The 16,768-nt window shown below is 42.4% G+C and overlaps 1 protein-coding gene across 5 annotated transcripts in view; it reads left to right on the forward strand.

Moving 5' to 3' along the window:
* The first annotated feature begins 5,383 nt into the window (after positions 1-5,383).
* The window catches only part of LOC106889221 (clathrin heavy chain 2-like), a 38,093-nt gene continuing 26,708 nt past the window's right edge, over positions 5,384-16,768 (forward strand). For 2 of the 5 annotated variants that reach the window (XM_014944050.1, XM_014944051.1), the window contains exons 1-3: positions 5,384-5,719; positions 14,065-14,272; positions 14,918-14,920. In XM_014944050.1, the coding sequence (XP_014799536.1) occupies positions 5,678-5,719; positions 14,065-14,272; positions 14,918-14,920 (253 nt within the window). In that variant the 5' untranslated portion in view covers positions 5,384-5,677. The remainder of the gene's footprint in view (positions 5,720-14,064; positions 14,273-14,917; positions 14,921-16,768) is intronic. The other 3 variants (XM_014944053.1, XM_014944052.1, XM_014944054.1) reach the window with 3 other exon arrangements.

Genomic DNA, 16,768 nt, shown 5'->3' on the forward strand with positions numbered 1-16,768 from the left:
TCCACACATTCTTTTTGAAATTAATACTTTATTAAATCTCATTTTTCCATGATGAGGACCAAAAATCTGTAAAGAAATGCAACCACGAAATGCTAAATAAATGGTTTAACTTGCACTTCATATGCTTCCTCTTTAATTTTTGTGTTTGCTAGATACCCTACGTATCTGGATTGACAGTTTGCCAAAAATCAATGTCACTTTTTTATATTGCAGGGTCTCACACCTTTAGAAAAGTAGGAAGTACTAAATACTCTTTAAATGAGGAAGACCTCTCTAAAATGATCTTTTCTAAAAAACTTAACTGCACTCTAAAAAGCTAGGATTGTAAATTCCCTCTGGTGCTTATTAAGGCTGCTTCCGCACAAGAGATTTTCTCCCTTTATTCAACATCCCTCAGACAAGCAGGATCAGTTACACTGAAAGCACTGGCATAAAGGGGCACAGCTGTCTTAATCTTGTGTCATTTAAACTCATTCCAGCAACAGGGTAGCAAGAGTGCTTATATACTACTTCTGCTAGCATTGGTAGGAATTTTTTTAAAGCTAATTTAGACATTTCATTATGAGGACTTCAAGCATGTATGTTTGTGCTTTCCTATGTTTTATTCTAGCTCAACTGTCTCGTTATTTTCTCAAAAATCTAAAAGGTAGCAAACATCTAGTTGAACTTATCTAGGAAAAATCTTCGTGTTGCATTTGCGTTTTGAAAATTCTGGTTAAGACTGGAGTTCCAGAAAAGTCAGTCTGTTACATTCAGGTTATATATGTCATTAAGAACCATGAAATGTAGAGAACTTCCATTAAAACCTGTTCCACAAACAATTCAAGAGAGAGGAAGCCAAAGATGAATATGAAAATTAGGGTGACTTTTATCTTCAGCTTCCTGAAACCCTACAAGCTGATAGAAAAAAACCCAACCAAACAAAAAATTAAACCCAGGATCTTTGTGTTACATAAAATAGCATTACACGATCTAGTAAAACCCTATTTTTTAAGGGGAGAACACAGTTCAGGAAATAATGGTGTTATCAGGAAGGGATTTCTGAACATATCTTTAAAGTTAATGAGGTCAAAGGTATAGATTCATACACAAGCAGGAATATGGGCATAAAGACAGGGAACAAAAAATACTTCATGAACAATAAAACTAATCCGAGAAGGTGCAGGCCTTGGTCAAAGATTATTTTTTTCCCTCATGATTCGGGTTGACTGCTTTATAGAGTTGCCATATGGGCTGAACTCCCACTTCAGCCATTCCTTAATACAAGTCTGTCTCCACTCTCTGGCTGCCTATTTTCATGAAACTTGCAGAAATTTAGTATCTTTGAGCTTATTCTCCTCATCATATATGGCTGAATTTGGCCAACGGTCTCAAAGCTTACTATGGTGGGGAAAAGGAAATGGGCAAACATAGGGAAAGCAGAGTCCTAAAAGACTTGTTTCCTTCTAGGGATGGGGCAAATTCATAGCTTATGGCTTTAGAGAGTGCATCTCTCCAGGATTAAGAGATGGGGAAATATACTGCAAAGGCCATATAGAAAATTTAAAGTCTGCTTATCATCTGCATGGTTTATTACTACACTTTAAAATGTAATGGGGTTTCTGCTTTCTGTGGCTTTATTCTATTTCCTGGATAAAATAATAATGTTAAGAAAATGAACACTGACTTTTCCCTGTCAAGGGTCTATTCCAAAGGAAATAAATAAAAGGCCCTAACAGTCAATATATTCAGCATTTCCCAAATCACCCTGTTGATCTGCAATTAGAAAACATCAGTTCATTCAGGCTTGCTGTAGGACAGAAGGAATAACCAGAAAACTGAAGACTACTTCAGGTCCTTTCCAGCCTTTTCTTCTTGTGTCCTATTTATGCACACTTACTAGTTATGCTCCTAAATGGTATCTAACCATTCAGAACACTTAGGTTAAGATTTTGCATTGTCTATTTATAGGTGTAGGATGGTTTTTTGACATTTCAGAACTAGTGAAATTAGCAATAGGTGCACAGTTATTTATATTAGCTATCTCATTTCTTTCCATTAGTTCTGTTTTCAAAGAACAGGTTCACCCTCTATCCACTTGAAGGGTGACCTGCCAGAGGACACACTCAGGAGGAATTCAGCTTCTAAAAAGTTTCACGTACCGAGCAGCCCTGACCCATCTATCACAATTTTGAAAACAGACGTTGACTCCCATGCCCTTTATTCGGCTTTGTGTCACCAACCAGTAGACATGTGTTCTTACAAGGCTGGGCTGGAGGAGTTGCAATTTCAGCTAATATACTGCCATGCAAGTAATTCAGCATCTGTGCTGCCAACCTTGGAGAACACAAGTGTCCAGAGAAGCAGCAAACAACTGTATGAATGCACAGAGCACAGCACAAAGACAAACAGAAATGGCTTCTTTAAATGGAAATGCTTCTGGAAGAAAAGACAGGCATATTGTTTGCCAGTTACAAGTAAATTATGTATCGTGGCATTAGCTCTGTGGGGAATCTAAAGACCTCCAGCCTGCACTGCTACTGCCTTTAGACACTTCTCTTCATTTTGACATGAAATACCATCAGAATCTATCATCTCCGGCAGAGCTTTCCATGCATAGGGAATACAGGATGGGGTTTCACCGACCAAACTGAATTAAAAAAGTAATGTTTATCAAGAACATGTCAGAAGTTAAATCCACCATAACAGGGGATTTCCTTTAAATGCTACATGTGTATAATGACATCCTCCTGCCAGAGAATGAACAAGAGGGAATTTAAACATTAAACAATTACATATGAAACAACTCTGCAACAGAATCTTTATATTTCAAATTATTTCTTCAAAAACATTACACTTACAAATTTTACCAGTCCACTGTCAGGAGCTTGTGCAGTGACTTACAAAAACCACAGAAGAAACTCATCCAGAGCCTCAGATTGCTTTGTATGACCCAGAGTTATGCATTCAGTAAGAAGAACAGATGGGAAAAGGAGAATTGAATTCCAGGGGAAAAGAACATTATTTGAACAGAAGTTTGCACTAAAATGGAGAATGATTACAGGACATGTACAGGGAGTCAGTTCTGGATGGGAGATGATGAGAGGAGACCGTTCTTGACTCAGCATTGAGGAGATGGGAGGAAAGGGGAGGGCTCCACCGTTTCCAGGAGACAAGCTGGAAAAGAGTCCAAGGAGTGAGGGTGTGGTTTGAAAAACAGGGAGTACAATTTCTGAAGAAACAGGGCAGTCAGTGAGGGCCTTGAGATGCATGAAATGTCAATTTTCTCTGTGAGAGAGGAAATCAGAACTTCTGGAACTGTCATGATGCTTTGTCTTGGCTGCGCCACATCTTCAGTGGTGTGTGACCACTGATACAGCATTTGTAAGGTTTGCATTTATCTGTTAGGCAAAACACTGACACTCAGATGGTGCACATCAGCACACAGCTGGGAGCAGACACAGATCACACATTCTGGGCTCAGTGCTGTGCCACACACGTCACATCACCAGCAGTCTGTAGTGGTCAGGCCCAAGGACCTGCAACTCCAGCCTGCAGACTCCCTGTCACTTGGAGCTTCACTTATTCACACTTAGGCAGGTCTCCCACTGTCAGTAAGTGAATGCTCTCTCATATAGGCCTGAATACCTGCCATTGCCTTTTTGTTTTCTCAAAGAATTAGTAAAGTGGTCAAACATTTGCAAATTGAACACTTTTGTAGTTAAGCAATGATTTGAACTGATGTTCTGGAACAAGACTCTAAGAGGAAAATTTAAGAGTAATGCACATTGGTTTTCCAGTGAGACCTCCTTGGCTGATTCTGTGGGAAGAAGACTAGGAATATGCACAATACATATAACATTTTTCCATGTAAATAATAGCCTCTCCAAGGCAAAAATGCAGCTCTTCTTAGAACTGTTCTCAAATACTGAAGAGCATCAGGCTGCCATCTCTAGAAGGAGCCAGAAACCCAAACATCTGGAGGAGTGCAACCTCTGATAAAATAGAGCAACATTTGCCAGGAGCTTTTCCATTGCATTGTTAAAGGATTGCCAGGGATTACACCCTTCTCAGCTGTTAAATGCTGTGGCTCTGCCTTTTTTTAAAGGAGCAAGAGAGTAGCAGTTAGCTAAGCAGAGGGGTACCAGCACATCGACTTGAGACCCTTTACGTTTCCTTTTAATAGACTTTACCTAAGGCCAGTATTACCTTTCCATTGAGAGATCCTAAACTAAATTCAGAAAACAGGGTTAAAAGACTGAATTAAAACAGCTTTTCTTTGCAACCCACAGCATGAGAACTTTATTTATAAAAAATTAAATCAGAGATTCTCCTGTAATCTCGTGTTTCCCAGAGCTGGGCTGTCTGGGAATATGTGACCACCGCAACACTCCTCATAAAGCTGCCGGAGCTAGCAACACTGCAGCAATCGGTTTCCATCTTGAAGGATTACAGCAATTTAGGAGAAACAATAGTAGCAGTAACGTTACCTTCACCTCCCCCATATGATACTAATGGGCTGACTTGTAGTGAGGGTGAAAACAAAGGTGTTGGTATACCTCTTCGTGTTGGACCCTCCACTTGTTGTTTAATAACTTTCCAATTTATGATGTAAATTCTTCAGGGATGGAACCTTATTTCCATTTAGAAATTCAACGGGGTAGAACAGCAGGATGGCTTTTCAAATTTTCCTGATAACGATCATAAAACTCCTCACCCGCCTTTGGGCACGGCAGTAGGCCGCAAAGCCCACGTGGTGTTCCCATCTCTCGGTGGGCCAAGGGCAGCGGGCAGCCGTGCCAGGCCCGAGCGCTGGTTGAGCCCCTTGGGGCTCCCAGGGGCTGCTGAGACACGGCGGCTGCCCTGGCCCTTTGCGCTGAGCTGGGGACCATGACTGTCAAAGGCCACGGGTGCCTCTGCTCCCCTGCGGTCAGAACGAGCCAGTGTCACCCCCGACGCTGCAGCCAGCCACCTCGGCAGCGGCAGGGTCATGTCGCGGGCCCGCTCCCGGCCTTCAGTGCCCACCAAGGGCCACAGCTTGGCGGCAGGGCGGCACCGGAGAGCCCCTTGCCCTTCTCCTCACCCACGGCAGGAGCCTCGCGTCCCTGAGGAGAACATCACCCCGGCACCGCCGCCCCTACCGTGCGGAAGGGCGGGAAGGGACGGTGAAGGACCTCGGCGCCCACCCGCTGCCGCGGGGAGCCGGGGAGGGGGTCGAGTCACGTGAGTGCGTGCGGAAGGGGCGGAAGGATACCTAGGCTCTGAGAAGACCTCCCGCCCCTCTCCGCTGCCCGCAGCTGGGGCGGCGGGAGCCCCCCGCTCCTCGGAGCCCTTTGCCCAGCCCTGCCACTAAGCGGGAGCGGAGGGCGGCGGGGAGAGGCGGGCGGCAGAGGGCGAGGGCGGGCGAGGACGGGCGAGAGGCGGAGGAAGAAGCTCCGAGGAGAAGGGACTACTTGAGGAGACCCTGGCAGGCTGGCGAGGTGCGGAGTGATCCCGGCACCGGAGTGAGCGGCCCCGAGCTGAGGCAGGGGAGGGAGGCGAGCCCGCCGGGGCGCCGTCCCAGCCGGGGTTCTGCGCCTGCGCCGCCCCCCCTCGCCTCCCCTCCTCCCCGCCGCCGTGTGGGGTGCAGCGGTGCCTGCCCTGCTGCCACCGCCGGCCCTTACCCCGCGCCCCTGGCTCGGGGAGCTCGTCCCCAGCCATGGCCCAGATACTGCCTATTCGCTTCCAGGAACATTTCCAGGTGAGCGGCGGGGGACGGTGGAGGCGCAGGGACGGGGTTCCCCCTGCTCTGCCTCACCCCATCGCTCAGAGAGGGGGGCCGCGGCCTAGCCGGGGCTTGGGGCGCGCTAAGGGGAGGGGAGGAGAGGAGAGGGGAGGTGACGCGAGGCCGGGCCGCGGGGGTGCCTCCCGCGGCCGCTGTGGCAGGGGTCCCCCCTCCCTCCGGTGCGGAGCCGCCGTCCTGCTGGGCACCGCGGGAAGGCGCGCGGGGCCGGGCCCGCCCCCGGTGCGGACTCCTGGGCTGCCGCCTCCCTCCGTCCCTCCATCCATCCCCCGGGCTGCCTCGCCGCGGAGCGCCCGCGATTTGTGCAGAGTCACTCGCTGCCTGAGGGACCTCCCGCTCCGGTGAGGGGGAGGCGCCGGGCTGGAGCCGGGCACCTCGTCCCGGGGACCACGAAGGCTCCTCCGCCTCGGTTTAGGTGGGTGTCTTCATCTTGGAGAGGGATCGAGGCTTCTCTCTTTTGCCTAAACGACCATCAGCATCTGAATCGCAGAGGTTCATGGGGACGTCTTTCTGTGCAGCTGCGAACTGGGAGGAAATTGGTGAGATGAGGTGCAAGAAAGCATTTGGACTTGGAAGTGGCACAACCTCTATCCCTCCTTCCAAACATAACAAGATTAAAAAAACCCATCCCTAAAAATGTCATAGTTCTCTTCTTCATAGCCTGTGAAAACCATAATGCCAGCATTGGAAAAGATCCATGACTAATGGATGCAGCAGAGACAAACCGGTTTATTTATTTCCTTGTGAACTGGTGATGAGGAAGGGTTGTTAATGGAGTGAGAGAACAGCGGTCTCTGAATGTCCAGTTTGAGGCTGGAATTAAAGGAATTTGCTAAATGAATGAGAGAACAGGAAGTGGACTTGGCAAGTCATCCTTCTGTCTCTGTTCCACCCCTTTCTGTCAAATGAGACATCCATTTCAAAATATGAACTGTGTATCATCCATCCGTGTGGACTTTGTGCCACTTCATGCATTTCATCTTGGGAAATAGTTATTGCTGCTTCCAGCTCCCTTTGGGAAGTTGTTTTTCTGCTTGACTGGAAGAACTGTTTTGATCACTCCAGAAGGAGCTTTAGCCTGAAAAACAGTAATAGGGCTAGTGAGCTCCAGAAATACCTAATCTATGTCCAAGGGAGCAAACACATCTGACTCCTCAGAGTTGACATGGATTAAGAGAGTTTAACATAGTGAAGAAGAATTATACTGTCACTCCCCCCACCCTCTCCCTACTGATGTCCAGTGTAGCAGTGATTGTAGTAACCTCCACTGAATTCCGAAGAGCTACAGTACAGCTGTCTGAGTAGAAAACTTGGGATCAAAGTGGTTTTGATGTCAGATTATTCTTAGAAGCATGTGGTCATGATTTAAAACTAGCAAACGTAACTGGTCCTGCTGATTGTGTTTGGGCTATACAATAATGATGAGAGAATATCACACTTGGTATGTCATAGGTGTATTGTGCTGCTTTGCATATTAAATGACTGTTTCTGTGATGGCTAGTGTTGTGTGTCTTGTAACACTGCCAATATTAGCATAGTGGTACTTCTGTTTTGGGTGGGGGGCTAGCAACTTCTCAAGGGATTTGTACTGCAATCATATTCTCTTTTTTGCTAACACCTGCTTTTGCTCTTAAAGAATTTGATCTCATTGAAAGGACTGAAACTGGGCTTGAGGGACTTTTTCCCAGCATGGAGGCTGCAGAGAAGCAGGGGAAGCTTGGGACCCCTGCTGCTGACGTGTAGGACCGAAGTCTTCAGGATTCACCCTTTTTGCTTCTCTCCCCTTCCCCCTCCCCTCCCCAGTTTGAGTGCAGTAGCTGCGAAGCCGTATTCTGCTACAGAGAAATGGAGATTAGTAGTAGCTGGGGGTAGGAATGCACTCCTCAGTGCTGCTGCTGCAGTTGTTTCTACATGGTGGGATAAATGTGGAGGGGAATCAGAAGGAATGTGAAAACTAGTAGAGTTTGCTCTGGCTGGATATCTGCAGTGCAGTCTTATCAGCTCTAACTTAATATTATGTGTTGTAAACATCTAGAGTCATGTGTAAATGGCCCATGATGCCTGGCTGGTAGAGAATTCATTAAAAGGTTAGGCATTTACTCTTCATAATGCTGTGCTATCACCCATATTTAGCTTTATCAACTTAATCTCTTTGTTCTGCGTGTCCCCCCCTTTCCCCTTCTCATAGGTCTTTTGGTTATGCATCAGGGTAAGCAGGTAGAGGAGCAGGAAAGTTACAGATGATGTCAGGATGGCAGGACTACAAAAGAGAAGAGAAACCCTCCAACAGTTTCCTTTCCTCCAAAACTTTTTTAAATCTCCCTCAGGTACCTCTCACATGCCCTGAGCTTCTGCTCACTTCTTCCACCCTTTCTGTTCCCGTTTAGCTGAACTTTTCAGCTTAGTTTTGCTTACAGTGCCCGGACACCTGCAAAATGTACAATGGACAAACTACACAGGATTTCAGTGACAAGATGGCAACCACAGTATCATACCTTCAAAATTACGTTTTTTTTGCAAGAATTCTTTGGGAGTTGATGAGTGCTAACAAGTGTATCTTTTTTCTCCATTTTTTCTGGGAAAAATATACAGTCACACCAGCATACAATTCTCCCTTCATTTACGTATCTACTTTGTACACAGAAGCGTATAAGATGACCACAGACATATATCCTTTTCTTTCCACTCAACTTTGAGTCTGCTCCACAAGGCATCAATGTTTCTGTATTTTCTAGGTTACCATACTGAAGCCGAGTAAGGACGTCCAAGAGAAACTCAACTGTGTGGTATTTTAAGAAGAATGAATATGCTGATATTAGAATGGGAATCTGTGCTTTGTACTGCCCTAGGATTGTAATTAAACAAAGACTAGAATATGTAAAATAATCTCAAAACATTAAATTTTAGTTATGCCCAAAGTCTGGTTAAAAAAAACTCACAACCTGAGAGGTAATCCAGAACCAGGAGTTTCTCGGATTGGTTTGCATGAGAGCACTGAAATGGTAATATAGCATAGATGTATAGAATCGAAACTGAGCAGAGAGCTAAGAAAATCAATTTCAGTTAAACCATTCATACACATTATATCAGAGCATGAAGTTCAATAAAAGAAAAATTAAATTTCTTCTAGTGTTGACAGCAGAACAACTAGTTCCCCTCCCCATTTGGCTTGGCTACAGTTAAATTGTTATAGTTAAAATTAGTGTAACAGATCTACTGCTCTGCTTTATGATGTTAGATCCAAAAAAGTTATAATTCCTTATAACTGCTGTGTTTCAGTGATCCTGTGTTAAATCTGTACCTTAAGTCAATGTGTACTGTAGCCATTTAAATTAATATGGTTTTAAGTGGTTAGAATAGCTGTTAGTGCTATAATTACCCAATTTCCAATTTAGACTGTTGCTGATGAAACATTGTTTCACTTAAGTTCAGAGTCTTCCCAAGATAGTTGTCTGTACTTTACTAAAAGAGCTGAAGCCTGCGGAAAGTGCACTCCAGAGAAACTAAACATAAGTTGCAGTGCTAAATACTGAACTCTTCTCTCCCACTCTCTCTAGCTGGAAGTGGTTAAATGATAGTGTGAAGTGAAACAGCGATCTTGGTCCGCGTAAAATTGGAGGAGTGCTAGAGATCAGCAGACTGTTTACAGTCTGTGTGAAACTCATTTTGCTTTATGTTGCTTATCCTTCTGACTGAGCCATAGCTCCAAGCGTGTGCAGGAGGAGTGACTGCCAGTCACAGTGCATGCTAAATTTGAAGTTGTTATAGCTTGCACATACAAGTCCTGTAAGAGCACGTGAGCTGAAAGATGGAGAATAGCTGCCGGTAAAGGAAAGGTATCCAGGTCTTGATGTGGTAGTAGTTAAGCTGAGAATGAACACAAGTCTTCCTATTGTTTAGTTTCATTTAATTCAGTTAAATGGCTTATTTTAGATGTGGACTTTGTAGCTATGAGTTTTCACAAATTCATAAAGAAACTTGCATCTTGTTCATTCTTATTACAGAGGATACCATAGTTAAGTCCCATAGCAAAGGAGGGGGATAAGATAAGGACTCATTTCTTATCTGCCTGATGGCTGACCAGCTGCAGCAGTACAAGCTATGCCAGCCATGCTGTAGTGAAGTACTGGTACACACTCCTTAAGCTACTGTGATTTAATCAGGTTCTTAACTTTAGTGCTTCCGTTAGAGCTGTGAATTATAAATTATTTCCCAGATTGAACTCTTCCAAGGAGATTGTAGTTTACAATGGAAATGCTGTAAAAGACTGAATATACTTTTCTGAGTTCTGAGAAACTGTATTACTGCATTCTTGGTTTGTATTATGCTTGAAATGATATGTGCTTACAGAGCTTTTAGCAGGCCTTTTTTCATATTTGGATACCTACAGCCTCTGTCCAAACCTTACTCTTGTCTAGTTTGCTTAAGAAACAATAGTTGATCACCTCTAAAAAGCATTTCCACTAGAGCTGTGTGATATAAAGCTGAAATGGGATATTTACTGAACCCTGGAGGGATCTTAAATTCACAGAGTTCTTCTGACTCCAGTATTTAATTGGTGGTAGGTCCCAAGTATTGGAGTGTCAGTATTGAACAGGCAGCAAATCAGGCTTACGTATTTCCCATTAGAGAAATGGACTTATTTTGAAGACTGCTAGTATTAGTGTCTGAGTTAGTCCATGCTGGCTCAGTCTGGATCGCTGCACTCCACAGAAAGGGAAATGCATTAAAAAAGCCCAATATTTAGTACAACTCTTGTGTAAAAACTACTCAACTCCACTTCTTAGCAAACAGTACCATGTTGGTAAAGTAGAATGGGCAAAGACTAAATCTCAGATTACTAGTTGTATTTCACCCTAAGTGTAGGACTTGTGTATCTTCATTCAGGTTGAGAATCAGATAATATATCTCAGGTTAATCTTTACCGTGTCAGTAAGTTCTTAGTACCTGTAAGATGCTTAAAAGTAAGTTTGGAAGCTAATCCAGCCTGCAGTAATACTATGTATCTATGAAGCAAAAATCTTTGTCTGGTTCATTGAGCCTGATAGTGAAAATAGTTCTACACTATACATGTAGATGATGGGCATCAGGGCATGAAAAGGTAGCGGAGGCATTAAGGTGGTTACTTATGAAACAGAATGTTATCTTTTCCTCTACAGCAAGGCTTGCAGTAAGCTAAGTGGGGATGCTTGGTAGGGTTTAGCTGGATTACATGGAAGTAAAGTGTGTGGTAAAACCATGGAAAAAGACTATCCCCATAGTAAATGTCTCTGGAATTACTTTGTAAGGTTGAATCCTTCTTTTCAGAAGAAGGCGACCTTAGTTTGGGAGTACTGCTTGCCTAAGAAATATAATAAAAAATGAAAATTTAGTAGCAATTGAGAAGCCTGATGTTCACTCCTTCATGAAAATAAATTTCTAGTTAATACATACAAACTTCAATAATGACCTGTAGCACCTTCACCCAGGGCCTTTTAAGACATATAGCTAAATGCTTGCTACCCTCTGTAATAAAGTTTTCTTAATTCTGTGCTTGATGCACAAGAGAAGGTGCTTTAGAACAATATAGTCCAGATTGTCCTGGAAGGTTTGTCCCACCCAGGATAGAGGTGATACAAGCTAATGTCCTTTTGTTTGGTGGTAGAGCAATTCTGCTCGTGTTCTTATGTATACTCAGAAGGAATATGCCTCTTACGCTGCTTCTATGTCACAGGAGTACATATGATCTGATGAAGATACTTAATCACTCCCCCAATGGCAGGAACAGCCTTCAGCATTTTCAGACTACTAAAATGTGAAGCTTTGCCATCATTCACTGAGGCTTGCAGTATTCACATGACCATCCTTTAGGGCATTTTGCCTTTAAAAGATGCGACTGACTTCCCTAGTAATAAGGATGACAGTGATACTCCTGCATAATTTAGCATTACATTTTCTGAAAGCTTTGCTGGATTTTATAACAGTTAAAAAGGGAAATCTTAATACCCAAACTTGATGCAAAATGTTACTTATCTTAGTGAAAAGAGCGAAAATGTTATTCTTCAACACGGACCTGATTTTGCAGAGAACAACCTTGGGTTTAAAGGTGAGTTCCAACTAGGCTAGTGCCTCAAGATTCTTACCATGCAGAATGAGTGGCCAGGGGCTGTCTCTTGAAGAGTAGGTCAAGGTGAAGCACAGTAATGTAGAAGAGATCTTGAAGAACCTGTGTTTCTACTTCAGTATTCTGGAAATACATCTGAGTTTGGATTAATTAAATCAAGTTAGGAACTTTACTATGCTGCAGTTAAATCTCTTGAACAGTCTTGTGATGCTTAATTTAATTAGTCTCTTGGTAGATGGACTTGGATCATGCTCAACATTAAAGTGCTCAAGTGTCTACTATGTGAACATGTCATTTGTCACAGCAAGTGGACATTGTCTGGTCTGGAGCATGTGACCAAGAACAGTGGAATTAAGGGCCCATCATTCATTCCTCTGTTGTTCAAGGTCATAAAAGTTGATGGAGCTACAACTTGCATGTTTATTGGGTACTAAAACTTTCTGCAACACATATGAAAAGTACATGAATTGTCTTGATATGGAAACTTCTTTCCTTACTGACACAGAATCCTGTAATATCTGCATACCCAAGTGGACTTTTTTTTCCCCCAGAACTCTAGTTGCAAGCAGCTGCTTCTCTTGTTTTGCCTAAACTTTGACTCCCTTTTGGAATGAATGGCACCTACTGAAGTTTACTAGCATGTATTGAAGTATTTACCTATAAAGGGAGGTGTTAGCTGAATGGTGCCAATTTTGTTGACATGCACTTGTGGGAGGGAGTACACATCTTTTTACAAGTGTGTACATTTGGCTTGTATTGTATTACTGAAACTTGAGTACTTTGAGATTAGCAGTTACTGAGCTGAGTAGCTCTTCATTAGTAAGCTAAATGGAAAACAAACAATTCCTGAGGCATTCTTGGGCACAGTTCTGACACCATGCTTCTAGGTATCTTCATTACATACCCAATTTTTGATTTAGGGAGTAGCTTGATAGAAACCCTAACAAGCCGTGATCATCCAGATCAAAACATGCTAAAACAGTGTTTGTGACACCATAATGGGACTTGTTGCCCAAGAGGTTTAGCCTGTTGTATGAAGGTCCTGGTATCAAAGGGGTCTAATGACTCAGTGATGCTGGTGGTAGTTTCTCTCCTGTCTCCTTGACGGCATTCGTTTTTCACTTGCAGTGCACTGAAAAGCAGTATAGGTTAATCCCTTAAGAAGCTCCAGTGAAGCTGACACTGTTCCTCTGCTTGACAAGCATTGCTCTGGGGCATAAAGCAGGTGCTCAGGCCTATCTCAGTCAACTGTTATATAGAATGCAATTTCCATACATGCCAAGCTGGGGTGTGCTCATAGGTAAATCTGATTTACCGCAAACCAGTTGAAACAATGATACTCATTCACTGCCACCTCCTCCATCTGAAATTGGAAGTGAATGGAACAAAGCACAAAAGGATGAAAATGAGAAATAGCCATCTTCTAGGACAGTCTATTCAGTGACACAAAATGACTTTAAGTTTCGTTGAGTAATTGCTTTGTACCCACTATCATGTGATTGAGGGCAAGTTCTGTTTTGAGAGCTGGACATAAGGCTGGAGGGGGTCTGCATTGAAATCCCTGCTTTTGTTGTTGAGCCAAATGGCATGATATCTTGGGCAAGGAGAGATGAAATGACTGATAGTATTTTCACACATCTTTCATAGTTTTCACTGGTAAGAATTAGACTCTAAGAAGCAAGATGAACAAGTCCGCTTGTAAAAATAGGCTGTTTGAAACCTGCTACGTAGACTTCAATCTATAATGTTGCTAGGAGTGGGTTGTGTAAGGGTAATTGGTTCTTTCCGTAAGACCCGCTGCTGCTGTATCTTGTAGTTCTGCCACTTAATAAGTTTTTAATATCTAATTTACCAGCCTTGCTAAATCTGGAATAATGATGCAACTGATAGTATACAGGCTATCACATTAAGAGAACCAGGTTAAACAATAAATGCTTAAGTTAAAACTCCTCCTAATTTGCAGCAGTAACACAACTTTGGAATGTCTTTATGACTTGAATACTAGGAATTGTGTCGTTATTAAGCCATGGAACAAAGAGAATCAGAAGATCGAGCATAGTTCCATAATATATACTCTTGTCAGAGAAATATGCAGGTCTTGCATTTCTTTCTGGAAGAGATTTTATACATAGAGATTTGAGTTAACCTTGTTCTTTTCAACATGGGAAAGGTAATAAAGCACTCTCTTTCATCTTTCTAGCTCCAAAATTTGGGCATTAACCCAGCAAATATTGGATTCAGTACCTTAACAATGGAATCTGACAAATTCATCTGCATCAGGGAGAAAGTGGGAGAGCAAGCACAAGTAGTGATAATTGACATGAGTGATCCAACAACACCCATCAGACGTCCGATTTCTGCTGAAAGTGCCATCATGAATCCAGCTTCTAAAGTAATTGCGCTAAAAGGTGAGTAACCCTTTATTATTGAAGTATGAAACCTACTGTTTAGCTGTATTACTGCTTACATATACTCTTAAGATTTATGTAAACTATCTAAGAAGAATGTACATGAGGATAAGAACTCTTACCTGAACTTGCATGCTGTATTTTTGGCAGTGGATTTTCCAGTAATCTTTGGATGATTTGCCTCCAAGTAGGTGTGAGATGCTTGGGCTTGGCACTGCAGCCTCCTATCCTCACTGAGGACTGGGTCAACATATGATATACTTTCCCTTTAAGTAGGTGTTGTAAACATAATGGACACTTGTAAAGGTGAATAGGAATGTAAAGCCACTCTTACTCTGTTCTTTCCTGGCCCTTTCTTATAGCTCTGAAGAGCTTACTAGATACCAACAAAACATCATAAAGATGGCCAGTATCTGTGAAAGTCTGATTGTAAAAGAATGTTAAGTTGGCCATCATGAGATCTTGCACATCGAAGACCTCTGCTTACCAGTACCTATGGTGTTGATACTGCCTTTATGTAGCACTCTGAGCTCAAAGAAATTATTTTTAATACATCTCTGGCTCTTTTCTTTAATGACTGACTTCTGGTATGGAATCTCAATAACTGTTACTGTGTACTTTTCTTCCTGCATCTTATCTAAACAGATGGTGAGTGAACTTTATCATGACATTTCATGTTTGGTAGTACAGAACGGTCTAATCTCATAAAAAGTACTGAACTTTAAGGTAGCCATTTCACAGTTCACTTCATAGCCAGGTTGAGGGATCTTAATCCTCAACTGGTATACTGAAAACATTCTCCATTGGCTTGTTGCTAACCATTTGGCTGCTTTGAGTATTGACTGTACCAAGTGAAGGAGAAGAGTATGCTTTTAATGTTTGTGTGTGCGTGTGCATATATATGTATATGATGGAAGTACAGTTGATAGACAAAACCAAGTTGCAATATTTTTATGAGAGACCTCTACTAGCATGTCCTGTGTGCTATTCATTTCTGCCTAAGTGTGTTTTTCTATTGTGAAAGATCATGGTGAAATTACTTAGGGGTCCAAGAAATAACTGTCCTCAGAACTGGCACAAAAACTGTAACTTTTTGTCTTTGATCTCAGGCTTTTACTGGCGTTAGGGGAAAACTGATGTGTTAACATTTGACTTCAGCTGAATCTGTGATTCAGCTAAGATGCTTATACATCTTGCAAAGGACTGCATTACCTGGGGTATGGGTAAAGGCAACAATGAAAAAATAATTTCAGATCTGTTAAGAGTCCACTGTCCTTAATCTTGGACCCCTTTAAACAAACCATATTGGCAAGGAAAGTGCCTTCTCTACACTAGCAGAGTTTCATCTATCTGTCTGTCTCTTAAAAAGGCAACTATATAATCTGGATTTAAAACTAACCTACTAATTAAATGGCTTATCATCAGCTTCAAAGAATAAAAGAATATAGCTTTATTCTTGCCAGTGTTTAAACTTGCTCAGAAGGAGTATCATTCTGTCCATGCAGAGTGAATGAGCTTGTCCTCTGAAGAGCTAAGGTTGGGTGAATTATGTCGCATTGACATGCAAAGTTGTGTTGTCAGGTATTGCAAATTTAGCAATCTCTTCTTCTATAAATAATCTAATGATCAAAGGTTTGGGTAGAAAAGAGGATGAATAGAGCTACCTAACCGATATGTTGTTACCCACAATAACCAACAGCACTACAGTGAACTGCACTGAAGACATGGTTTAAATCACTCCAGACTTTCCCTGCTGATTGAGACTTCAGTTGTCAAAACCGTTGTGTGTTGTGACTCGGTGTGCCATGGATTGGAAGTTGCTCATAATCTGAGGATTATTGTGCAATAAACACACAAACCTACCCTCAGAAAAAGAAATGAAATGATTCTTGATTTAAACTGAAATACAACATGCACAATTTCATTTCTGGATTGCATGTGGCATTCTCCTGGTGTGTTGAGATTTATGCTTTGTCCTTGTGTTCATTATTCTCTTGCTTTGCTCTGTACTGAGAGTACTCCCCAGGTGGCATAAATGGAGAATGTAGCACTTGGGCTGCTTCCATTCTTTGTGGAATAGAGAAACTTCATGCTGCAGTGAACTGAAATGTAAATTCTGTGTTCAAAAGATGAGTCTGCTTACTTGACTACACCTGTAGAGAATAGTCTAAGTAGACTGGTAGTTTGATCAGAAAAACTGACGTAAGAGTCTGGCTTTTTGCCTCAGATTTTGGCCTAAGAAAGCATTCAAGTAGACATGACACTCAAACCCACGCTTGCCCTCACTGTGACTTTATAGTAGGTTCTGCTCTCTTAATCCAAATAACCGATATTTTTTTTTTTTTTTTTTTTTTTTAGAGTTCTGAAGTTTGCATTTATGTCACCACACCTAGCTGCCTGATGAAGCTTTCTAAAACCATTTCAAACTGTAACACAGTAGTCAAATTTACTCTAGAAAATAGACATGTGTGAGCTTTTAACTTATTTTAGTATCTT

The sequence above is a fragment of the Calidris pugnax genome, unplaced genomic scaffold (assembly GCF_001431845.1).
Source record: "Calidris pugnax isolate Ruff unplaced genomic scaffold, ASM143184v1 scaffold138, whole genome shotgun sequence".
In the NCBI taxonomy this organism is placed as follows: domain Eukaryota; kingdom Metazoa; phylum Chordata; class Aves; order Charadriiformes; family Scolopacidae; genus Calidris; species Calidris pugnax.